Below are 25,615 nucleotides of genomic sequence, written 5' to 3' on the forward strand. Positions count from 1 at the left end.
GCAAACGCACGAAGGCGTTTACTGTATTTGCTTTTTTATTCATCATCGGTATTGTTGTTTATTCTTTCCTAGTTTATGTGTTGTTTGTTCTTCTGTCTCTCGCATGTTGCCCATGTCTCGTTCTTGCTCTTAAGCGCTAATTTTGTGTTTATTGTTATCGGCGATCTCAAAGGAGAAGTAACAAACAGTCGGGAATGAAAGGAGGAATGAAATATTGGTAAGGATAAAGTGGGCAAATTGCTGAAGAAAGCTCTAATTGTCAACACTACTTTCCATGTAACAAGGTGTTTATGGGAAGAACGGGCTAAGTAGTGATGCAAATAAAAAGTGATGAATGATAATCAATAGAGGTTTGAGAGCTGTAGCAAACTGGCTTGTATCCTCGAGTATTCTAAAGTTCCTTCTGTGGTGGCTGTCGGTGAAAGCTACTCTAGCTCTGTTACGACATGCATCAGTATTTAGTATTATATATTGTACTGATATTATTATACTTTTATTGTCATCGGAGATCTTTCTAGTTTCATGTTCGAAATAACAAAGGTCCATTACCAGGAGCACCTCTGACCAAGACTATTTTCGTACACCAGCACCCAAACCGTTTCAACGTCAGCGGCCAATGACGTCATTGGCACAGTCTGGAATCGAGGCTGGTGCGAGCAGAGCTGTGACAAAGCTGTCATGCCTCGTCGATCTTCATGCCCGCACTGCCACTTGTCAATGACAGCGAAAGGAAATAAGGAATGAATGCGATGAAGGGGATGGGGAGAAGGGGATGGGAGAAAGAGGAGATTATTCCGCCGCCCACGTCAGCGCAACAGAACTTTTAATCTCCCTTTTCAACTCTTTATGTGATCCACCTTGGCAGCCGTGTTGTCATGGTGTGCTCTCTATAGAAGTAGTGTGGAAGCGTCTACTAGCAGTGAAGTGTCCATTTTTAATCTCATTCTCTCCTTCTTTATGTGTATATATAATTATATGTGTACAATTATATGTGTTTATAACCATTTGACTGACAGAATTACAAGGCTAGACGTTTTTCACAAGCCAGTGTACACACTGCTACTTCCGACGATTCTAGAATTGCATGCCACCCTGGATGTGGACCTCTACAATTGGCAGCAGACTTGCCTCCGTTATGGGCCAGCGGGATGCATGAGCTGACGACACTTGATGCCACGCTTCCGGATAACATGACAAGGCAAAAAGCGTCGACTTCCGCTTTACATCTTTTTATTTCTCAAGGAAAGAGAGGCAGCGGCGAATCGAAGAATTTCATGATACACAGGCAACGATATAAAGAAACGAGATGGAGGGAAACTGATCGTACTGATAATGTTATGTGGGCTCTGCCAGAAAATGATATCTCATGTCTGACTTTCGAGGCTTTTCTCTCCCTTATTTATTCCTCTCTTGTCTGCCATCTTTATTTCCCTCTTTCTGTCTTTCTTTCCCTTCCCTCGGGTCTTACACAGAAAATCGTGGATGCAGCTTTTTTATATACATGGATTATATATATACACAAGAAGAAAAAATATATCGACTGGCAGATGGCAAGCTGACAATATTCAAGTATTCGACTGTTGCAAAAACGCACACACAAATGTTACAGAAAAATAGATAAGCAGAGGCACACATACGCACGTGCACACATCTATACACACACGATAATTATAAACACATGAACACACGTACACAAACAGGTAAACACGCATGCGAATGCATACACCGACGCACATACTCGAGAGCAAATGCTGTGCATATAGATGGGGAGGAGAGTTTTATTTACCGTCCCGCGGGGGAAAGCATCGCTGTCTAGTGTTCAGAGCTGACGTCAGCGCCACAGCCCCATCTCCCCGCACGTGATTTTACGAGCTGCTGAGCGATGCAGACTGGAAGCGGGTGGTGACGTGTGGGCGGTCAGGGACAGACGAGGTGGTGGCACTGAAAGGTCCAAGCTCGAGAAAGCTCGCCTCCGAAGCAAACCAAAAACATCCACAGCAGTCAGAATGAGAAATGGGCTCTGCGCCTGCGCGTGGAGTCCCATCGAGACCTCTGTGCTATCTTGAGTACAGGGAAGAAGGGGATAGGAGCAATGGAGGGAAGGTTCCCCGGTAGAAGCGATATATCATTGAAATTAGATTTGAAGAAGTGTTTTTAGTGCATAGCACGGGTCTTAATAAGCCGAATAAAAATCTTCGAGTGCTGCTGTCTGACACAGCTGTTATGACCCTTGTTTGAGACACTTTTAATAGTACACTACGGTGATAGACAAGCATACATGTTCATGTGCTTGTGTACGTGTGTATGTGTGTGCGTTCAAGTGACTTTCGTGTCCATGTAGTGACCAGCATTTAACTTCAAAGTACGCTATGTTGCAAATAGTTGATGGAAATGACTGATTGAATGACCTTTATCAAACACGCCATTGCTTCCAGCGACTCTGCATCTGTTTACTGGACTGGTTTGCAGTGATGTGGCCTCAGCTGTCTGCTCAGCAGAAAACACCAATCCCTCCCCCCACCCCTGCTTCCAGCGAGGTTGTCTGTCCCTGCCATCCAAAACAGCGAAATGGCGTTGTCCCAGTCAGGTGGTCAAGGCTGGCAGTATGCGTTTTTCTCTGGAGCGTTGACAGCTATCTAAATAAATAAATGAATTTAGTAGTGTTGCCATGCTCTTGTTGGAAGACCAAAAAGTGAGCAGACAAATAATTATGTCCATTGGGTTTCATGACTCACGTTACACTTTATTTGCGCCTGCACCCGGCCATTCTGCTTTCTGGCAGAGAAAAACATCTAATCTTCCTAAAATTATAACTCCTATGACTGGTAAAAATACAAAGCGCGACTGGTTAGCGAAGTATATAAAGGCTATATGTCCTTCTACGATTTTCTAAAATTCCCAAATTACCCCCCCCTTAAAAAAAGAAAAACAGAAACAACAGGAAACTGATTAACTGATTAAGTGACTACTCGTTTACTTAGCAAGTGCGGCCTGACTTGGCCAGACAACTTGCTGACTCGTCACACCCAGACACGTACGCGCGTGCACACAGCTCTCGTTCACTTGAAAATAATCCCACAATTTCATCTATCAGCTACAAAGAAAAAGAAAGATTTCTGCTAACACTGTTATATCAGAATACATATTTTTGGGTATGAAAAGACTGAATGGCATTGAAACTTGTATTACATTTTTAAAAATGAATCCTGGTTGAAGTTAAAAAAGATATTTCACGTGGCTTCTCTTGCTCTCAATTATTTTTATCTGGTTCTCTGCTATCCACCTTCTTGTTGTCCATGCCATACAGCACAAACACTTTTGTGTTATACATGTGTGAAGTTACCTCGAGTGCACAGCTTGCTACGTTAACACTACCACTGCTACGACAATGTAGTGGTCCTGAATTGTGCATAGAAATAGTCAAAGGGGGAACAGACACAAAATCTGTCGGTCATTCTACTGATTTGGTACTCCTCTTGTCCCGCCTGGTACTTCTGGCATGCCCGTTGTTCTGACATACCCCACGTTTGTCATGTCTGCTGCAGACGAAGATGGTGCGTAGACTGTGCCCTGTTTTCACCCCTAACACCACCAGGAGAGCGCACTCAGGGGCACATCCTGTTGTGTTTCCCCTGGACAACACAGATATCACTAACACCCCCACAGTCCATATCCTCGGCCTCCCACCCTCCTCTCCTTCCCCTTAGCATCACCTCTAACCCCGTCCGCTTAGAAAATTTTGAGAGAAGCCTAGCAGCTGGCCGAAACTTAACGGTATGCTTGTTATGTCATGTCAGGTGGGACGATCTAATTTTTCTGGTCCAGTCAGGATGGGTTCTAGTAAGACCAGCTTCTTTTTGGCCGGCATTGCTCAGCTGGCACAACGCGCCCGTCATGCAGAGAAAGGCGGCATCGATCCAGTGCGCAGCGTGGCGAGGCCATCAGAAGCCGCCGGCACCGAGGGGCAAAGGGAATGTTTCGCTCCCCTCCCCATCTCCCCCGTCGTGGGTGTGCACCACCAACACCAGCGGTGAGGGTTAGTTCGGGGAGACCAAGCGCTCCCTGCCCGCCCTGTCGCCTGATCCCATCTGCCGTAGGTGACGGTGGTGCATGTGGTGGTGCAGCTAACGGTTCCTGACTGTTGACGGGTGGTAACGAAGTCTTCGTGCCGCTAGAGGTTATCGCGCGGAAGAGTTCATCGCGCAAGCAATGTGACAGGACACGAGGGCCCTTCACGTCGCCGAGAGCTGCGTGGTGAACCGTAGGCGCCTGGCCAGCTGCAGCAGCCACACGACCTGCCTACCATCGCCTGCTGTGCGTACTTCTGTGAGCGAATTTCACCCACCCTTTTCTCCTCGCTTTTTCATTCCACCGATAACTGGAATACAAACGTATACTCGACAACTACAGGAAAATTATCGTCCTCATTCAGGTAAGACAAACGGTAATCATTTTTTTTTAACGGGATCTGCATCTCCTGACTGTGGTCTGTGTCTCTCGAGTATGGCCACATGTATCAACATTTTCTAATCGCACTCCTGTTGAACTTTTACATCCTGAACACGTCAAACATCCTCCTACACTATCAACGGGTCTCATCATATTTTCACGCGATGAACTCGGCCCGTTCAGGTCGAACTCATCAGGTGTTGATGAGCGACACGCCCACTGCGTGCGGCTGGCGACCTGAACGCGGCCAATGCTGGTTAATATTGTTTGCACACCGTTATCTGGGCTGGTTCTTATGGATCGACCCTTGATTATCTGCAATGTACGCAACAGGGTTCTCTGTGCGTCCTGTATCAGATGCGGAGCTCTCACCTTGTCTACACCTTTATGAGATAGCTGCTGGTTGGGAGCGAAATGTTTTTAAATGTACTTTGTACATGACTTAACCGGCTAGAATATAAAGCTTTTTGTCTTATCTAGACATAGATATCTGGCTAATGTACAGACGAAATGTATAGCCTTGTTCGTCGTACAGGTCATGAAATAAAATCGGGAGTGCCTAAACTTATACCGATACTGAGTATTATGCAGGGTCGGCATGTAAAGACCCCCACTTCCCGTTCCCAGGCATCACAGAGGACTTGAAACATGTTTGTAAGAACTCTAAAATTTTAAGGAACGAAACTGTGTCAAACTAATTTCGATTGTTCAGTCTGTTAAGGTATTCTTTTCTTCACCATCGAGTGGGTAAGGTAGATCTTGCGAAGTAAACACAACCTTGTTTACAAGATTAGATGTCTTGCGCGAAAAACCAACAAAAAAAAAAAAAAAACGAACTTCAGATTTTTTAAAACTAAATCGCCGAAATTGATCTACGAAAACAGAAATGTTATTTTCTTTATCTAAAAGTGCAGACACGAAAACGTGACAGTAGGTATTTCAGTATGTAATGTCAGGTGTCAACGTAATCACACATGATGTAACCTTAGACTGGCATTTCTCAACAAGGAATGCACCTCACCAATCGATGGCTGCAAGCTGACAGCTGTAGGGTGTTCAGGAAAATATCAAACGCATTCAGAAAAAAACATTATGAATATCAGATTTATCTGAGATTGAGAATGGTGTCGGAAAATCAAATCGACATCGAAGCACATTTATTTTGCTTCGCGACATCTTGAGAGTGGAGCTGGAGGCGAGCAGTGGACGCTCAGAGAGAGAGAGCTACAGGAGGGCGTGAAAGAAAGCTAACTTCCTGGTTAGCTTTGAATGTAGTCTATACAGAAGAGAGAAAAACAAATCTTTTATGGTAGGGAGGTCATTGATTTCACACCGGTGGACACTTTCCTTCTGTTCTAAAAGACAGTTTGATGACGTGTTAAATGACAACGGGTTTTGTAATTTTTGTTTTGTTTGGATTTTTTTCTTTTTGCGGGGAAGGAGTAATGTATATATATAGTGAGGATTTGGTGGGGTGAGTTGTATAGTAAAGTTTATTTTGCTTATCGATGTCAGTAGGCTTGTCCTCCAGCAGATTGTGTATCGCTGTCTACAAACGTCATTCGTAGACAGCAGTATAGCCAGGTATCAAGGTGGTCAAGCTACGACCACCATGAGCCAGCAGCGAGTGAAATGGAGAAACTGGATCTGGAACTGGAAACTGGATAACGTTTTAAATTAAGCTCGGTTCTAGTAAGCCTCAGATAACAAACGAGTGGGTAAAAGCTCTTTGCTGTACAACTGGGTGAGTGCTAGCGCGGGATTCTGCACTGACCCCTCAAGTGATTGATCGTCGTTCATTGCAGCTTGATGACTTGAATGATGCATGACTCTGTCCTTGAGGCGAAAAACGACCACATTCACATGCAAGATAACGGCTTGATAATACAGCATAAAACAGTAGAAGTCCTCGTAGGTTCGAATCGCGCTCCTTGCCCAGGCTTTCCTGAATAAGACTGATTTAGAATCTTCTCCACGTCCCCTTGAGTGTCAACCTATTTCTGGAAACGTGGACGAGAAACCTGGTACACCACGCCCTCTCACTGTGTTTGGTGGCTACCTGAGAATCTATGTGCGTGTATGGGAACGAATAAAGAGAGCAAAGGTGTGAAGGAACGAGTTAAGGTGAGAATAGTCAAAGACCCAAGACTTAGTGTCAAGAACGAATGTACCCCGACATGGGAATAAAAGTATGATTGAGAGAATGACAGCAGTGAGTAGCGCGTGTGTGAATGTGCTGTACTCTCCCCTTCTAAACTGTCTCGTTGTTGTCGTCGTCGTCATGCTAAATGACGTTAAGGTTATTTTACATAATGAAGAAAAGAGTTTGAGAAACAGACCGAGAAGGAAGATACCTTTGCCTAGATTTGGCATTCTGTGTGTATAAATATTTAAATAAATTATTGTACCTTATATACACACTACAGTCATGATGGTCACTTGCCAGTATAATTTTGCTGTGTGCTTTGGACTCTGTGTGTGTGTGTTGAACACCACCACGCCCTAGATTTTCTAACACTTGATGACCGAAGGTGATCGATCCACCGACCTGCTCCAAACCGGGACTAATTAACTCCCACCCACCTCTATTTTTGTCCTCATTGTCCAGCGGAGATCTCTTAAAACAAAGCGTACACGGCTATATTTCAAGAAGATGATTAACAACCACTCTCTAATAAAGAGCCATAATTTTTGTTTATGTTTGAAGCTAAAAGCATCAACAATGGCAATGCCATCTCACAAGGGCTGTGCGTGACAGCTGTAGAAGACTTGCCGCCGCAAACCTCTGATTCTGCGTGACTTGCTTCCGTGCAGCTCCTAGGGTGGGCGGTATTGACGAGCTGGAGAAGCTGTTCTGTCGCCTTCGGTGGAGACCACAAGTCGTCAAGGTGCTCACAGTCTTGTGCAGACGACCGAGTCAGCCAGCACGTGACATCCAGATGGACGGCTGTACTTTTGCACACGCACCTGACAAGGTAGACAGTTCCATCCCGGTTAAAATATCAAAGAGGTAGTTATTCGAGGAAAGTGTGACCATGAGGTCACGCACCCACGCAATCAAATTTGTTCAGAGCTTGGGAAAGTTACCTTACTGTTTATTTTAGTTCATTGACTGCTTGGGCTGAAAAAAATCTGTTGCGCAGTTACTGAAACATGTGAAGAGCCAGGTTAGTTAAACACTTCCTACACGCACGGAGGGAAAGATGAAAGTTTCTTTCCTTCGAAGACCGACTGTGACAGGTACATTTTTATAGGAAGGGCCACATTTTTAAAAACAAGTCACGATGCGGTAAAAAGACCGTGACCTGAGTTAAGCCTTCACAGATTTTGAATTCGATTTAGATGGGAGAAGTTTCTGTGTATACCTGTGTTTACCTGTGTGTGTGTATGTATGAAGGTGTGCGTGTGCGTGCACCTTGACTACGCGCCGCGCTGCGGTGGGTCCCCACCCATGGATGACGTGTTCAATGGGCCAGGCAGTGTCGTGTGTGCAGCGCGCCACAGGAAGTGCGTGTGTGTGCGCGTGTGTGTGATTATGGGCCTCCCCTACGCTCTCGCACGCACGGCGATCGTCACCCGCGCCGACAACAACGACAGCTGAGCTGCATGGGACCACGGTGTTAGGGTAGGTGCATGCCACCAGACCAGACAGCGGCTTGCAAGCTTCGGCACTCCCTCCCAGACCCCTTTGTGTGTGTGTGTCGTGGTTGTATCTACCCACCTGTAGTATCAAAGAAAACAGACGACTTTGTACTTTCGTGAGGTGTAGAAGGCTATCTTCCCTGAGACGACGGGATTTCTCAGCTGTGACTGTAACGCGCCAGGTGTTCTCACACCTGCTGGCCTTCAGCAGACCGTTTATTCTTCTTGCCTCAGCCCGTCGTCTTCTTCAGGACGCGAGACTCCGGAGAGTGGAAATCCCTTCCACTAATGCGGCAACCTAGCCCAGTGGTCAGTCCGGTCAGGGTGAGTGGTTCAGTTTGAAATAGAGCACAGTTGAGAATGAGAGAGAGGATTTATGTATACATTCTTTACCATTTGTAAGAAATAGAGAGAGGGAGCGACAAATTGAGAGAAAAATTGAGCGAGACTTTAAAGTCATGTCATCAATCTTCAGTTGCTTCCAATAATGATTTCTCAAATAGTGAGCGAAGACAAGAGAGATATGCACCAGCTGATGTGTGCACACGTGTACGTCATAACATGAGATAGCTTTGCAAGATAGGAAGTAACCGTTGGTAGAGTTTACATCGAGTCAGCAGCTTTGTACAAAGAAGCAAAGGTAAGCAAGAAACTGATATTTAATGTAAAAGGTGGTAACTTCCTGTATGGAACTCATCCTCTCTCTGTTTCTCTCATTCACACACACACACACGCACGGACACGCATGTACCGGCTGTCGCACAAACAAGTAACTTGGTATACGGAAACTGTACGGAAATTCCTTGCTGTGTGTACATTGCTGTATACAGTTGACCTTTTCCCACTTAATCAAATCGTTAACACGTCATATCTTATCGATCACTTCTTTAGGGGTAGGCTTGAGATGGGCAGAAGGGAGACGAAGAATAAGCAACAAATAAACTCACATCGCTTCGTTGTCTCGGGCGGTGAACCATCACGATATTTATCTCTTGCATGTATGCAAGTGCGATTGTGCTCGTGTACATTCGCCTAAATTTATACCTGCGTTCCGGGGTAGGGGGAACGTCAATGCGGCTCTCGAACCTTCCATGCAGTAAGTCTAGCCGCTGACGAGGATTTTATTTGTTTTTAAACTTTTTTTTATGACTTGGCAAGTTGAGAACTCTAAGGTGAGTCGTCGCCTCGGGTCAAAGCACACAGCACGGCTCACAAGTGAAGAGGGTCTACCAAAGGCCCCTAGGGAAAGGCTGTCCGACCTTATTGATTTGTCTCCTCTTCTTTCTCTCGTGCCCTGTGTGGGTCACGCCGTCGCGTGATTCAGACGAGATCTTTTATGGGCAAGGGTAAGCCCGATCATTGCAAGTGAAAGGTAGGAAATGTCGTTAGAGGGGGGATAGTTTCATGCTAAATCATGCATACGCTTTGCTCGAACTTTTTTTTCTCAAGTGTTCTCCATGAAAAGGACATTCGGAAGATTGTGAACGTAAAAAGGGTTCGAAGGACAAGTTCGAGAAGTTTCATTTCTGTCTGTGTGTTCTGTTACAAGGAGAACATTTAATGTGATTTCTTTTTGTGCCATACCTCAAGCTTATTCAAAAGAGTTAATGAATACGTGAGTGAGAATGTATACCAATGTCCTTAGATATTGCTTGTGGTCTACAGACACAACAGCGTTTCTAAGCTCTACAAACAATACAAATCTTGACAGCCAATGACGGTGCTGCTGCTAAGACACCAGAAGTGTTGTTATGTGCCACTAAATAATCTCAGATATCGCCATCTGCCTCTACCGTTCCTTTCCTTGAAGTAAGCGATGGCTGTTGATGGCGTCACCAGGAGCTGGTGATTCTGCTGTAGAATACCGCATCAGACCTCTTATTGTCATCTCTGACCTCTTAAGATCATCAATGTCGTCAGGCTCATAAGCTATTGACATCGTATAACTGCTATTACCCCTTATTTACAAACCTCAATAGACTATAAATATTCTGCTGTCGGGTAGTCCTTGCAGTCACGTCGCCAAAGCTACCCAATGCTTCATTACTCCTGCTCGCTAGCGTGCTGGTCACGTGACTTTCCTACTCCTCAGTCGTGACTAACACAGATGGCGCTTTTGTGCCTGTGTTTTCGGTAATGCTAGTGTGTCAACGGAAATGTGCGTCAGTGCACTCACACGCGCTCGTAAATATGAATTACGGGGAGCTACTGTTGTGGCTTTATTTAGAAAGAGTTATCTGCGTCATCCTTGAGGCAATAACAGCTCGCCTCACCTCCTGAGCTACCTGGTCGTTGTTCTCACGGATCTTGTCCATAATTTTAAAACTTGCGCGTTCAAGGAGAAGCGTATTAAGTTACATTCAAGCACAAAAGTATAAAAGACAGGTTTGTTTGAGGGTTGTTTGTTTGTTTGTTTGTTTTTTTTTTTCTTTTTCTGTCACCGGCCTTTGTTTTCATTGGTTTGAGGACGTTCTTGCCTCTGCTCTTCCATCTTGTCGCAGTTTATTTTGACCCCGTGACATCGGTGTCGACGAATAAAAATAATTGCCAAAGTTGCACGGCAGGGCCAAGAGACTTGTTTGACAAAAAGCCATGTTTGTCTAAGGTCGACCCTTTAGACCCTAGATTCTCAACCTTTTACGTGACTGTACCCCAAAAAGGTGAAAGTATGTCCACTGGTACCCCTCGCGCGTAAGCTCGCGCACAAAAGTACTTATCTCCATATTTAAACAATAATTATTTATGTCGCTGTGTACCCCTATATAACCTTGCCGTACTCCTAAGGGTACGCGTACCGACTGAGAGCCGCGGCTTTAGGCAGAGAGGCGGAGTTACTCGTTCTTCAATGCGTTTGTTTAAGACCATGGGGAGAGAACCTCGACTTCTAGCCTGTGAACTGTTGTGCAGTGGTTAAGAAACAGAGGTAAGATTACCTCGGGGATAGTCAAAAGACATCAGGGGATACGCTTGAATAACACTGGCTCTCTCATAGTCATAAGCCGGCAGTGTTGGTGGATCCTGTTTTTTGGGTTTGTTTTTTTTTTTTTTTTCCCGCAGCAGCCGCAGATAATCCCGAGGTCTACAGAGGGATTGCTGTGAGCTGTAGGTATTGCGCGATAATTTCTGCTCGATAATATTTTTTAATTATACGTGACATTATGTTTACCTTGTAAACAATCTCCCTAGGCCTTGTGATGAGCAACAACTCAAATCCTGTTGCTTGTAATTGGTGGTGAACAAAGAAGACGTGTTAAGTAAGAGATAACTGTGAAATTCCCGTCTTCTGCCGGCAGTCAGGGATTCCACATGACAAACGGGATGTAATACAGGAAGTCAGGAAAACAAACACGGGGTGCATGCACAAAATCGTTGCCAGACAGCCGGACGTAACCTTCTGGGACATTAATATCCTCCGCAAATAGCCTGGCAAGGTGGGCGTGCAGGAGATAATTGAGGAAACTAAACGATTCAGCGCTGACTAGTCATTCTATATTCTGCTTCGAGTACAAGCAGACTTGGTCTGACAATCCCTTGCTTTTGTTCGTCCAAAGTTTTGTCAGAAGCCCAATGATCTGCGAACAGTCGTATTGAGAGAATCAAAAGAGTTGTCCATAGCGACCTTTGTGATTAAATTGTGTTTATACCTTCGCCAAAGGTTTGGCTTTGCTGTGTCGTATTAGCAGTGGCTTTGGCAGGGTGCGATGAGCATGTATGGCACGTTCACATTTCCCATGGCGTGGCAGTGACAGAGCTTATTACGACATCCGGGACTGCGATATTGTGCTGGCTGAGCCAAGCCACACGCATGGCAAACGTCGCAAGCTGTGGCCGGGAAGACCCTTAGAGCTCTGGTCGGATGAATTTTTTTTTCCATCACTAGGAAAAAGTGGGGGATACCCTCTACGACCCCAATCCCTCGATTTCGCAGATACTCGCCTATAAACGTCGCCATCCACAGAAACTCGTGACCTCGTGTTTGTCTTTATGTGCGCCTAACAAGTGATCCAGCTCCCCCTACTGGTCATTGTCTTAACAACGTTGCGTATCCGTGTACCATCCTGACCCTGCTGTTAACTTCTCTCTGTGCGTGGTGGTATTTGTATGCGTATCGCGAGAGTGGAGGGAGACAAAGGTATTTACACAGAGATAGTGTAAGTAGCACCTGCACTGAGCTTTACCCAGTTCCAATGAGATGTTGCATCCCACTACATGCGTTAAGTTTGAAACTGGTAATTACAAGATCATTTCCATATTATTTGCCACGTGTTTGACATACACTGAGATACATTTTTGCAAAGAATGATGCAAGCCGTTGACGCCCAAGTGACCCTGAGTGCAGAAAATGTCAGGGAAAATATACTAGTACTAGTTGCAATAAGAAACTGTGGGGAGCTGAAATCCCATAGATAGATAATGAATAGACAAATGGATAAATATATTTTCTATTAAAAAAACTGCCTCAGTTAGGTTAGAAATAGACCACGTGTCAAATTGCTATTGGAGTATAAGAAGGTCACAAATGTAGTTCAGTTGCACTATGTCTCCAACATGGCATAAGATTATGTTAAGCATTCAAAACGAAGTATAAACGTCAACGCCAAGCGATCACATGTCGCAACAGCTGGCCGGCCGGCCGAGAAACAAACATTTCTTTAGGCTGATCGATAGGGCGAAGGCGGCTTAAGACTTCGAGCATGGACTCTCCAGCATAGATAAGACCGGTTGCTAACGGCAAAAATATGTTGCACATCGGGGATGAGTGATTTTCCTTTTTAATCTGGAAAAGTGGCTGCGCCTAGCGGTGGCTCCGCCAAGTACTGACCAGCGCGTCAGCTTGATGCATCTTCGCTGCCTCCTCCTCCACTGCTGGCGTCATCAGTCATCGTTGTCCAGCTGCGCAGGAAGTCGGATTTTGAACAGTTTTTTTTTTAAAGACCGGACGTATAAGGGGGTAAGTGAAATAAGATTGTGCCCTCAAATAAGGACAGAGTGAAAACAAATAAACGACAAAGAGACTAAGGTAGAGTGTCAAACAATAACCACTTGTAATATTGCTATAAATATTACTAGTAATTGCGGATCCATCTTACCAAACAAACACGATTTTCTTTTAACCACACGACAAATGGTCTGAGTCCAAGACAGACCTATATATGTTACTACCTTGTCACAAAGTGCTACAGTTATTCAACAGCTAATATTATGGAGTGAACTAGTGTCTCAGTTTGCAAAAGAAAATAACCCAGACAGGTGTGTATCTAAAAACAAGCCCTTAATGTTGAAAATATTGTGCGACTTCATCTAAGTCAAACAACTTTTGAAAGTTTAGTCTCAAAGCTTTTCATAGAAAGATGAATTAAAAAATACTTTCGAGCTTACTTACCGCAGTTTGTTCCTCACTTTCTTTGCATGACACATTATTTTATTTGGTTTAAAAATGCTAGAGATTGTAGCTTTAATTATAAGAAATGTAGTGAGTTAAAGGAGGATTACTGGTAGCAAAAAGGCTTGTGGCCCATTTTCTACAGTGAAATCACCAACACTTGCGCTGTTCTTATTGCTTTGAATATTTATTGGTCTAGCTCGAGCTGTGCCAATTCTAAGTAGCAGGAGAAAAAAAAACCAACCTAACATTCTGTTTATGGCCTCTGTGGGTGATCTGAGGGTTGACTGGCCGAACCCAACTTCGGTGAACAACAACAACCTTTTCTATTTATAGTATCGCCGCGATGTGCTGAGCGCGCGCAGGCTGATGGGGGCTTGTGTGGACGTCACACCACTGATCAAAAATCGATGACGCGATGACCGGCAGTTCAGTCACGGTTAAAGATCATGCACGACGACTAGCATGCAGACGACGATCTCCATTAAGCAATGTCACCGGCGAGTCGTTTAATTAAGGCAGATAACGGCTTGTTGGTGTGGACAGTGGCGTTGTCGTGGTAGACATTCCAGCCTGAAGCTATTTTTAACTCTGAGACACTCTCCTGAACTATTGTTTGAGAAAACATCTTTTTGTTTCACTTGTTCACTCACACACACACAAATACAAACACAACAACCTTATCTACCCACATAATTTCTTGTAGATGATCAACGAATCTACCATCGCTTGAAATGTATTTCTACCATCAAGGAAGACATGCGCAGTTGGCATTTTGTGAATCAAAGAAAGAAATTTGAGGACAAAGTAAATCAAACTATGCTACAAGCTGGCACGCGCGTGTCTGTTTAGTGTGCGTTGGTGTGAGTGAGGGAAATGGTGAGGGAGTGAAGTGATACAGAAAAGGGAACCCAGAAACTGGGAACTTTTTATGATTTAAACACTCGTCCCTGACCATGTCCTGTCCTGCTACATTCTCTCCGGCTCATTCCTGTTTAATGCAACAGGCTGGCCATGATCTCAGTTCTGATCGATAGACTGAGCTAGCTTGTGGGGTACACGGGAGGGCTCGTGCGGTGCATTTTCCTTTTTGTATGATGACGAAGATCCAAGGCAAAGATGTGGACGATGAAAGGCCAGGAGCAAGCAGAGTAGGGTTGGCGTCTCGGCGGTTGGGGACGTTAGCGGTCGATGCCTGGTGGTACCCGGAAGTTGGCAATGTCTTTAGCGTTAATTGCGTGCATCGATCTCATATTCTCTGACTCAGAGGTCAAATTACAATTGTCGCTTCATTCAAGACTGTGGTGAAATGAGCAGCTTTAGAGAAAATGTTTTACATTTTAAACAGAAATCAATACACAATTACACATTGAGACACATATAGACGTGTGTGTGTGTGTGGGTAGCCAATCGTCGGAGAAGATGAAGATTGTTTGATTTGTATGTCCTGCCAACTGTTAGTATACGCCTTAAAATAATCAGGAACCTTGCAGTATATTTCAGAGACAGTCATTGTCTCCTTGTGTGAAGATGATTATGCTTTTCGTTGTATATTTTTGCAATATCATGCTACTCTCAGCTCTTGTTCTTGTTATTTGGTTCCTCTTTGCGTTTTCTGTATTTGATTTTTATTCTTCACTAGTATTGTTGTTTAGTCTTTTATAGTTCATATGTTATTTGTTTGTTTTCCTGTCTCTTGGTGGTGTCCATGTTTCGTTCTTGTTCGTAGGCGCTAATAGCATGCTGCTTAGGAGTGTGAGTATGAGCTTTACAAATTTTGCATTTTTTTATTATTAATATTTTTATCATCATCATCATCATCATCCAGTTTTGTTTTTAAAAGGACAGATAAATGTTGCATACGAAGATATTACGTGACAGGACAACCAAAGTTCCTCCAGAAAAAATTATTACAGAAATATTTATAGACTCTCTCTCACACACACACTTCTTACACTCTTTTTCTTCGTCTTCTCAGTTCCGTTACCTCCAATCTCTCGAGCTCGATATCGTCCCCACTTCATCCGCACTTTTTTTTTCGCTTCATTTCCTTCTGCCTATTATTTATTCTGCTTGTTGATTTCTTATTATTCTAAATGCAGGAAAGCAACGATGTTCTTCCTTTTTTTGAGAGGAAGACAAGATGTTTCATAACGCTTCTAGCAACAACGTCTTGGACAAGGTGGTTATCACGAGGGCTGTTTGTCAATGAGGTGTTGACGGTACTCTGCCCTCGGTATAGCGCTCTGGACGTGAGGACCAGTGTTTGCTGTGTGCTCTAGTAAACATCTCTCCCTGCACCATATTATGCGTGCCCGGAAGGTTTTGGGGGTAAACAGGGCGAAGACTTGCCCGCCTCTTGGGATTACCATGCGGATGGAAGAAAAACTATCATTTGTTGCTTTACAGACTGACTGATGCACAGCGAGTGTAGGTGTGTGTCTATGCTGGCATACATCTGCGTGTCTGCTGTCTTGTCCGTGCAAACGCATGCAAGCTGCAATACAACATCAGCCACTTTCATCACGCATAGACCTTAGTTTTATTTGCAGACTCGCATAATACTCATGACTTTAAGCATTCTTGATATACATAACAAATAATAATAAAAATAATAACGATAATAACAATGATAACAACGGGTTATTCCATTAATTATTATGTGCATGCAACTAGACATGACATGGTAAGGTGGGAATCATTTCACATTTCATGCAACAGTGTTTGCAGTTAGGGATATAAGACAGCTCGAAGTTTCATGACCGCACAAATTTAGAAATGTCATTAATGTCACATCCACTGTTCTGCCACGATATAAAGTAAGAAATAACTAGTAGACGGACAGACGAGGAAAAAAAACGAAGAGAAAGAAAAGGTCCGATAACTCGAATTCAAATTAGTTGATGTTTTACGTTAATTGATGTAGTTATGCCTAATTCGGTTTCACGTTCAATGAGTTATTGAATTTCCTTTTTAATCATTGTAGTTGCTTCGTGAAGTGAATGAGTTTGAGGAAGTGGAATTTTGCTTTTCTCTCTTTCTTTCTCTCTTTCTCGTATCAAGTATTTAAAAACAGAAATGAAATGAATTCATTCTCGGAAACATAAAGAAATATTAGTATGCATAGATAACGCGATGGCAAATATTGCTGATGCTGTTTTATTTTAATTTCCCCTTGAAACAAACCAAAGGGTTTGCTCAATAAAGAAATAATCTATACTCTGGCTTTCTGCCCTCGTCTTTCCTGTCACATAGCGCCAGTTATATTAATAATGCGCGGTTCCTGGCTTAAATCGACATTCTCAACATTGTCCAGAACGTGTCAGTGTTTTAAACTAGTTTGCTTGCATTTTATAGCGATATCTTGTCCATTTTAAGCACTTCGATTTCTCATATTTTGTGCCTTGATAGCAGAGAAGTCTTAATGTCAGCCCTATGTCCTGTCACCTGGACATCCGTTCAACTCAGAAATGAAACAAGAAGTCGTCGTTGATAAAGCCTTGGATTCTTGCAACATCTCATTTTCTCGTGTTATTTCTTGGTTCTATATGTCTGTTCAAACTTGTCCGTGTTCGAATGTAACTGCGCGTGTAGTGACCACAACAATTCATTGCGTGCGTGAACGCATCTGATGCTGTCCTCCTCCGCAGTAGACCAGGACTGCGCGCGACCCGCAGCCGACAGGCGGAAGTTTATGCAAATCATCGCCCCCTGCTGCTTCCGTAATGATGCAGTTATCTTTCTCTTGTAAGCTGATGGCATGGGAAGAAGATATGTGTCGTATTTTTTTCTGGGAGACAAGAGTTAGATTATGCAAATTTGGACAAGAAGATGAAAACCTCGACAGAAAAACTAGACGTCCTCAGCAAAAACAACCCAACAGTTCTGAACACATGTATGCCACTCCTAACTTCAAGAAGAAAAATATTGCTTCTTTGCTATTTTTAAAACAACATTTCTTGTGCTGCGTTGCAAGGAACAAATTTTTCAATTCAGCATCTTTGTAACTCACAGTTGAGTGCTAATTATTCTAAACTTCTTATAAACTCCGACAAACCATATATGGGCTGCCAGTTACATGCAGCAGACATGTGAGGAATACCAAAGTCCTATGCCCACCATATTTGCCTGCTTCCAAGACTATCGCGTTCCACTCATCGGAAATCGATTTATTGTGTAGAACAGGACACGATAACGTCCTGCGCTGGACAGTTGAGAGTTTTGGCCACCATTTCCCTCCTTCGCTGCGCATTTGCAGTGAGTGGGCGGACATTCGACACTGAGCATGCGTCATGGGTGCAGCTGGTTTCCATAGCGTCCCTAGAAAGGATCGGTCGCCATGACTGCTCGAGGAACAAGTTGTTGGCTTCGTAAGTTCTGGCGGAAAGTCTGTTCGTCTCCGTCGCAGAAAGTAGAATAGAAACGGCTCCCTTGAGACCCCAGAGTTGGGTTGCGTTAGCCTGGAGGCCCGATGATGTTATGTTCAGACCTGTGGTGATGTGTCGGCTTCTGTGGGGACGTAGTATTGCCCACTTGCCATCTCCAACCGCAACTTTATTGCCTGTGGTTCAGCGCGTGCACTTCGCCGTGAATTGCACGCCTGCTACTCGACCGCCCAGGACGTGCTTGAGGGTTCCTTCAGAACAGCTTCATCAGCCCGTGCATGGATAATAGCAGCTCCACCTCCTGCTGTGACCGACATAAGATAGAAGTTATCTATTCCTTTTACAAGGGAAAAGGTGAATGACTCACGAGCTTTCAAGCTCTTTGAACATTGCACTGTTTTTAGCCGAAACACAAAATTAGAGGCCAGGTTAGTAGCTTGTGGAAACTTCACAGCCTACCATTTTACTAAATAGCTTACCCCAGCATAGCATCGTCTTTCTGAGGATTTAAGCTTCCTCTGCTACAACTTCTTGAATGTATGAGATATACTTTGGGTCGTTGATCGGTTCAACACAGATGTAATGCATTTGTTTGTACTAATTTATTTGTACATGTGCATGCAGGCGTGTGTACGTAGTGTGTAGACACTTCGTAAATGCTTTGAGCTTCTCCATATGAGGGATATATAATACTAAATATTCATTATTATTATTAACCTGTGTGGGCACTAAATATTCATAATTATTGTTATTATTTTCTCCGAGACAGCTGGAAGCCTGTTCACGTTTATCCTAAAATTTACACACTGCCTTTTATTGTTTGTAGTAAAAAGGCAATGCCATATCCTGTCGGTCACTGGACAGGTAAATCATGATGACAAGCAATTCAACGGTTTAAAGGTCTACGGCACACCATTCATTAGCAGTAGCTGATTTCATCAGATGAAATCATAACCTGCTGGTATTCTTGATTTTTCTGATTTCCCTATCAACAAACAGAATGGCTGTATACACACCGACATTATGCTTATTCTTTGGCGTAAAAGCGAACCCCACGACTTCTCTTTATGGTTTTTTTTTTTTTTTTTTTTTTTTTTGCTTTTTAACCTTCTGCCCACCCTGTTGATCGTATTGAGGTCCTTGGTTGTCAGAGAAACGCTGCCTCCTTTCCCCTCCCCTCCCTCCTCAGAAAAAAAAGTGTTTACCGAAGAGAACACGGATACGAGACGCCCACATCTGAGCTCAAATATTTAATATTTGCACGCCCTTGACATGGTTTAGCCGCACAGCCTGACGAAGATCATCTGCTCGGGACACATTTTATACACTTTACAACTGGAGAGTCACTTTAGAGTTGTCCCGCTTTCCTCAGCTGAGTCACTGTTACTGAGCGCTTCTGGATGGTCATGAGAACTGAGAGGTACACTAGAGTTCAGGCCACGGTTCTGGCTTTTTGTGTGAATAGCTCCTTCTGTTCCCAAGCCCAAGTTAACAGATATTCTTTCTTAACATACGGTCCGAATTCTATCCTTTTAGTACATGTTAAAGTATTTCGATGTAATAATGAAATTATTCACAGAATAAGAAATAAGAAAGAAAATTAAAATCATATTCACATAATCATCCATCCACCGCCCAACGCTTGTCACAGACTGCAAAAAGTAAAATTTTGTTTTATCCTCTCAAATAAAGATATTTGATGTTTAGATAAAGCCTAACACATCAACTGATCAACTGGTGATTTGGGGATTTGCGAAAGACTTAAGAAAAAACAGAAAGGTCTCGAAGAAATATTTTTAGCCAAAACAACAATCAATACTTCAACGTGACCCCTGCTTTAAAAAAAACTACAGAGGTCGTCTCGACCTTTTACTTCCCAAACTGTGGAAACGCTGGATGATAGGGCAGAATTTGCGTGCAGATGAATGTTTCTTGCAGTCCCAGGGAGTCGATAATATTCCCATCAAACGTCTTGGGCTTGTCATATCCTCTTTCCGGAGAGTTATGGGTGAAAGGGCAATGTTTTTCACCCCAAAATATCTGCGCTTTGTTGGCGCCAACCTCCCCCGCCCACTTCCCTGCTTGCCTGCCATATCTGTGCTCAGTCATCTGTCCTTTTCCGTAAAACCAGTGCTAACGTCTTAGTTTTGCACTATTGTTAAGTCTGTCACAAGGAAGTGTTTGTCGGTTTGTTTGTTTGTTTGTTCTTTTGTTTTTTTGAACGGGCGATGTTAATTAAGCTCTTTACGTTGGTTCCGTTTCTCATACAATAAAACTGACTAGCATCCCTTCGTTCTTCTACAACATTGAGAAAAAAGTTTCCCAAAATAGGCCATAAACTAGGAAATCAGGCGTATGCATAATAAAGAAAAAGAAGGAATGGCACGAAAAATAACAAATGCTGGAATAGACACTGTGGCCGAACGAAAGGAAATGGCGGCAGACCACTTTTAGAATCCTTGAGAAAAAAGAGTAAATGTCGCCAAGAGATTAAGTCGATTCCCCCAGACTATTTGTGGCGGCGACAGACCAACAAATCCAATCTGAACGCTTTCGTTACTAGCTCCTAAATTTAGCTCAACCTTTCCCTCCTTGTGACTCGCTTCTAGTTCTGTACAATATGTCTGTAGTAGTGTGTATTTGTCCACTAATGACATACTCCATTCAAGAATTTCAAGAACAAGAACACTTATCTCTGCTTATTTATTTATTCCCTGAATCTTATTTGCAAAATGAGCAGCAGAAAAATTTACCTCTTGCACGATGGAAAAAACCCTATTTTAGTTTATAATCAAATTTTAAGGCTGGGATTGTTTTCTATTATTTTTCTTTTGATTTCTTATCCTCATCCGTCCTGGAATACAATTCTTAAGTATGCAAGGTAATGGTCTTACTGATCGGAAATCGTAACAGGCTGACAACAAGCAACAAACATGTCAACAAAACCATAAAAACTATCAAGCAACATATATATATATAACTTAAGCCAATAATGATGCCTTAACTACAAAGTTGACATAAATTGACAATGAAACGTTATTTATATGTTTCCTTGTCTGCAGAAGTAAGACCCTATTCGTCTGACGCCAGGAAAACTGAAGGAGCTGACGAAATACGATGACAGGACGACAGTGATCGCATGATGACCAACCTTCACCCCATCGTTCGCGGCGACGGTCTGACGCCGGGGCTGCAGCTGCAGCTGGTGGACAGCGATGACGAGCCGCTGGAGGAGGGCGCGGTGTGCGCTCGCCGCCCGTCCACCGCGTCGCTGTCGCGCTTCCGGTCATGCCCGCAACTTAGTTCCGCCGACGCCAGCATGGGGCAGGACTCGCCGGCCAGCGATGACCACTTTGCAGGGGCTGAACTGTGCGTAGGCGGGCACCTCCCTCAGAGCGGTTCCCCGAGGGCCCGCCATCGCCCTTTCTACGTAGACAGCGGAGCCGGCGGCCGCTCTCAGACTCCTACACCGCCTTCCACACCAGGCAGCCGTCGCAGCCATCAGTCTCTCAAAGAGTCCACCGGCCCTGGCAGCGGAGGAGGCGGAGCGGCAGCTGCGCGAATGGCGGCACGCGGTCGCATGGACCAGAATACGCTCCTTAGTCGCACTGCCTCCACGGACAGTCAGCACCATGACAACCCCTGGAGGCCCTTGGAAGAGAATCACCTGCGACTGGACGACCAGGCAAGCGACCGCGGAAGCCGCCATATGTCCGAATTCTTCGACGAGCCACCAGATATCAGCATCGACGACCGCCTCACTGCGACGGAAGATGGCGCCTCCGCCGCCGCGGGAGGTGAAGGGCGTTACCAGGCTGACGACAGCATGGACAAATGTGCCCGCTGGCTGCAGAGCCTAAAAATGACCAGCTCGGACAGACTTAAGTCCCGCAGCCATATACAACTACCACCTATTTAATGTTTTCTCAATATATTCTAGCGGGAGTCGATGGTTGCCGTTATGATTGAGGAAGAGCATCTTCATAAACACTTACGGTGATGCAGGACAGGTAATAAATAACTTGACTGAGCGTCTGCACCCCACACATGAACTTTCTACTTGTACCATCGTTTCAAAGTGATAAGACTCTGGTTGTTCCCGACTGCTTTGTTAGACATCTGCAGTGTTGCCAAGATTTCCGAAATCCTCAGAAATGTTCCATTATTCATCCCTGGTCACGAATGTAGAATAAACCATACAAGTGTTTTAAAATGGAAGAGGGAGCAATAGCTCATCTTGATAAAAGATGTAGCTGCAAGGTATCTTAATAAAGTGGGAGCTTAGGGTGTGTCTAAATGAATTAAGGAACCATTTTGCATGTCTACACATGAAGGATGCTATTGAGAGAGTGTCTTGGAACTTGATTCGCTGGTCACCATTGTAGGTAGTCATGGTGTCAGAAACACCGTTACCATGGCATTATTACAGTATGCAGCAGAGCTGACATTCACAGTGTTTAAAATGGAAGTTATTTTAAAACGGGAATTGCTATGTTCTCCCTGAACTGCCACGTGACATGCGTTCTTCCAAAGACATTACAGACAAGTACGGTGTTTTGTTTCCGTGATGCTCCGTGTCATTGTTCTCATCCAGTGAAGTGGCTGTGTTCTGCTTCGACATATTTAGCCTTATTTTCTGTGATCGTTTCTATCAGTGGAAGTTGATTTGTCATATCTGCCACGCGACAAACAATGCGAGGAAGAATGCATCGGCAAGATGATTAGCTCGCCTCTGCCCTTCGTCACAGGATCGACGGCGAATATCGTCGAGCGCAAAACGCAGAGTGCAGTGCAAATAAGCGATAACATTTGTAAACAAACCTTTGGCTCGGATCTTCGCTGCATCTGTAGATTACAATGAAGTCCTGTCTGCTGAAGGGAAATGTTCTGGTTCGCGTGATGAAATAGATTAAAAAAAACAACTGACAGCCAGGAAATGAAGCGCCTCAGTCATTCTCCTTCATTAGTTGATGAAAACTAGACAAGAGTAAGATATAATTTGGGGCTTTTTTTTAGGGGGAAGACAAATTAGTGACATGTCATGTGAAACGTGCATGCGGGTTTAATTTAATATTAAGCATTTTAGATTGCTTCTTCTAGCTCTTACTGAAAACAAACTTTTTGCTTTGTAAGCCAATATTTTACAAAAAAAGCTCACTGTCGTATGCAAATAGTCTCCCCTTCTCGCTGCCTAGTATGGTAGTTGTTGTTTTTTCTTTGAAAGATTTTCTCCACTCCACCCTCTCCAACATTATCTGTTCCGAACACTCTATTTCTTATCCGTTAAATAATATTAACCCGGCAGAAGATCGAACAAGGCTGTTGCATAGAAACGCCAACTTCGCAATTCTGCACAACGGTTCGCAACTGACAGGATTGTTTGAGGAATTCGGTTCAGATTTAGAATTAGTCATCTCCTGTACAGCGACAAATTAATTGTAAAAGAAAAAAAAATAGTAACATTTGAAGATGTGATGGGTCCTCGCATTTTATTTACATCAAAAGAAAAGGAACTGGTTCTGAATAGTCTGAATTATCGTACATTTCGTCAACATAGAAAAATGTTCTCTCTGGCGCCGTTAATAACTACTCCTTGTGAAGTGGTCATGTTCTTTTAAATGTTAACCAAGACACTGGCTTAGATGGCCTTTCAGGAAGTCAGTAAAATGCCTTTTTCAGACTCACTCGCCACTTTCACAAAAACCTTCTGCTTTGTGTTCTCTCGTTTTGAAAAAAATCCCAATGATGCATAGGAAAATGCATGAGCAAGCGCGTATGATCAGTCAGAAGACTTCCCCAAAATAGAATGTGAACCCTTCTGTAACATAAAAGATTTTTAAACATTATCACTAATTGCCTCGGTGGGTAAGATGGCGTCCCTAAACCACGTGATCTGTCCTGGATTCATTGTCCTCGAGGATTTTTATTTTTAACTGTCTTTGGCTGATTGAAAGCTAGAACCAATTTGAGTATTCAATACTGGGGATCTTTTTCATGATGTACAGATTGCCTTGATGTCCGTCTCTTCAAAGATTGGCTAGAATATGTTTGAGCCGAATTTAGACCAAATTTTCAACAAAAAAATATTAATTTCACGCATTGAGCCGACTTGCGGCAGCAGGAATAATTAGAAGTTAGTAAAAGGAAAATCACTTTCAGCGTTCGCTACATTGAAGACCAACAATGCAAAAAGGTTAATCTATTATCCTTTCCTTGGTTATTAAAGATTTTCTCTCTGACTCCGCTGTCTCTGTCTCTCACTTGATCCTCTTTATAAACATGTTTCTATTTATATGCTCTTCAAATTTTCGGTTATATTTTTCCCCAGATGTCATGTTTACTGCGCTTGGGGTTGATAAAAATGTGTAAGATGAATTATCATTACAAGAGATGACAGAACAATGCCAGTTATACCGTATACGTTGTCGTGCGTTCTTTTGAAAGGAAATGGTCTCACTTGTATTCTCGTGTGTTTGCGTGTTCGTCTGGGAGGACCGTGCCCCAGATTAATGATTTGATGAAATTTTCATTTTGTTTTGTCTTAGGTTTTGTACATGCTCTAGGTATGACATTTTTACTTTGTTTGATGCTATTTTCACTGGCACGGTCAATGCTTTCTAATATGTTCACATGACTTTCTCTTTTTCCAGAAATTTTTAGCGCGTTATTCCTCCTGTTTCCTCGATTGTGTTTGGCTTTTTCTTCCTGTTTTAATTTTATCCTTTCATTGTTCTATCTGTGACGTATTCTAGGAGAAAAAAATAATCTTGAGGTTTGTGTGTGGTTTTGCATCATGTGATGTCAGTGTGATCCGTGCCTATATTACCATCAATATTCGTAAAACAACAAACAAATAAAAAGAATGTAAAATCATTTCTTAGCTCGTTTATACTTGTGAGTTTCAGTTTTCTATTTGGTATTAAAATTTAAAGGCCTAGAGGTGTGCAGAAATATTTTTAACGCTCAATGTAATGTACTATTTCTACGAATCTGGTAAAATATCCCATTTATTTCTTGACATATACTATCAGAAAACTTCCTGACAAAAAATAAATTAAAGAAAAAAAAAAACTCACGAATCTATCAAGCTTGATGAACTCTGCAGGTGACAGTGAGGTCTGCAGGCAGGTAACAGAAAATACTGCAGATAACAGAAAAGGCTGCAGATGACTGAGAGAAGGCCGCATGTGACAATGAATGATGCAGGTGATAAGAGAAAGCCTCTTGGGAAAACTTGGTCATCACCGTAACTCCGAGGTGTATAGACCTATAGGTACTATAGTGCCCTTTGCGCTTCTGACCAAAGACAGATAATCAAGGCACTCTATAATGTTTTTCCAACAGTTTTTATGAAAGTGTAGTTTTCAACTAAATTTGAAATGCCCTTGATCAACATTGTGTTGATAGATGTCTTAGATGTGAATCAAAGTAGGTATGAGGTTACCTAAGACTACAGCGTCCTGCCAGAATAACATTGCTTTAAAGCTGGCCCCTCGTCTCACATGTTGTGATAAAAAAGTGATTTGCATAAAGAACTCAAACTTGAAGAAGAGATAACAAGAAACATCAGGTTGGACTGGTGCTGCGGTCAAAGAAACAGTTTTATTATTGTATTATTTTATTATTTTAGGGTAAATAGAAGTCGTTAGTAACAAGGCTGCTTCAGAGCTCACAACATTGCTTGCTTTTTAGAAGGGGAGTTGGGGGTAAGAGGGGACGCTGATGCCTTCAGTTCATATTGTTTTACCCTAGACTT

General features: G+C 43.3%; 1 protein-coding gene across 3 annotated transcripts; it reads left to right on the top strand.

The window, feature by feature from the left end:
• Positions 1–3,897: 3,897 nt before the first annotated feature.
• LOC112564736 lies at positions 3,898–24,732 on the top strand. 3 transcript variants are annotated; one of them, XM_025239765.1, is made up of 2 exons: positions 3,898–4,432; positions 20,922–24,732. In XM_025239765.1, the coding sequence occupies exon 2, from the start codon at positions 20,999–21,001 to the stop codon at positions 21,776–21,778; it is 780 nt and encodes a 259-aa protein (XP_025095550.1). In that variant the 5' UTR covers positions 3,898–4,432; positions 20,922–20,998; the 3' UTR covers positions 21,779–24,732. The 3 variants fall into 3 exon arrangements, with proteins under 3 accessions (XP_025095550.1, XP_025095551.1, XP_025095549.1); XM_025239766.1 differs by lacking the exon at positions 3,898–4,432 and adding an exon at positions 7,157–7,424; XM_025239764.1 differs by lacking the exon at positions 3,898–4,432 and adding an exon at positions 7,765–8,415.
• Positions 24,733–25,615: the final 883 nt, after the last annotated feature.

The sequence above is a fragment of the Pomacea canaliculata genome, linkage group LG5 (assembly GCF_003073045.1).
Source record: "Pomacea canaliculata isolate SZHN2017 linkage group LG5, ASM307304v1, whole genome shotgun sequence".
Lineage (NCBI taxonomy): Eukaryota > Metazoa > Mollusca > Gastropoda > Architaenioglossa > Ampullariidae > Pomacea > Pomacea canaliculata.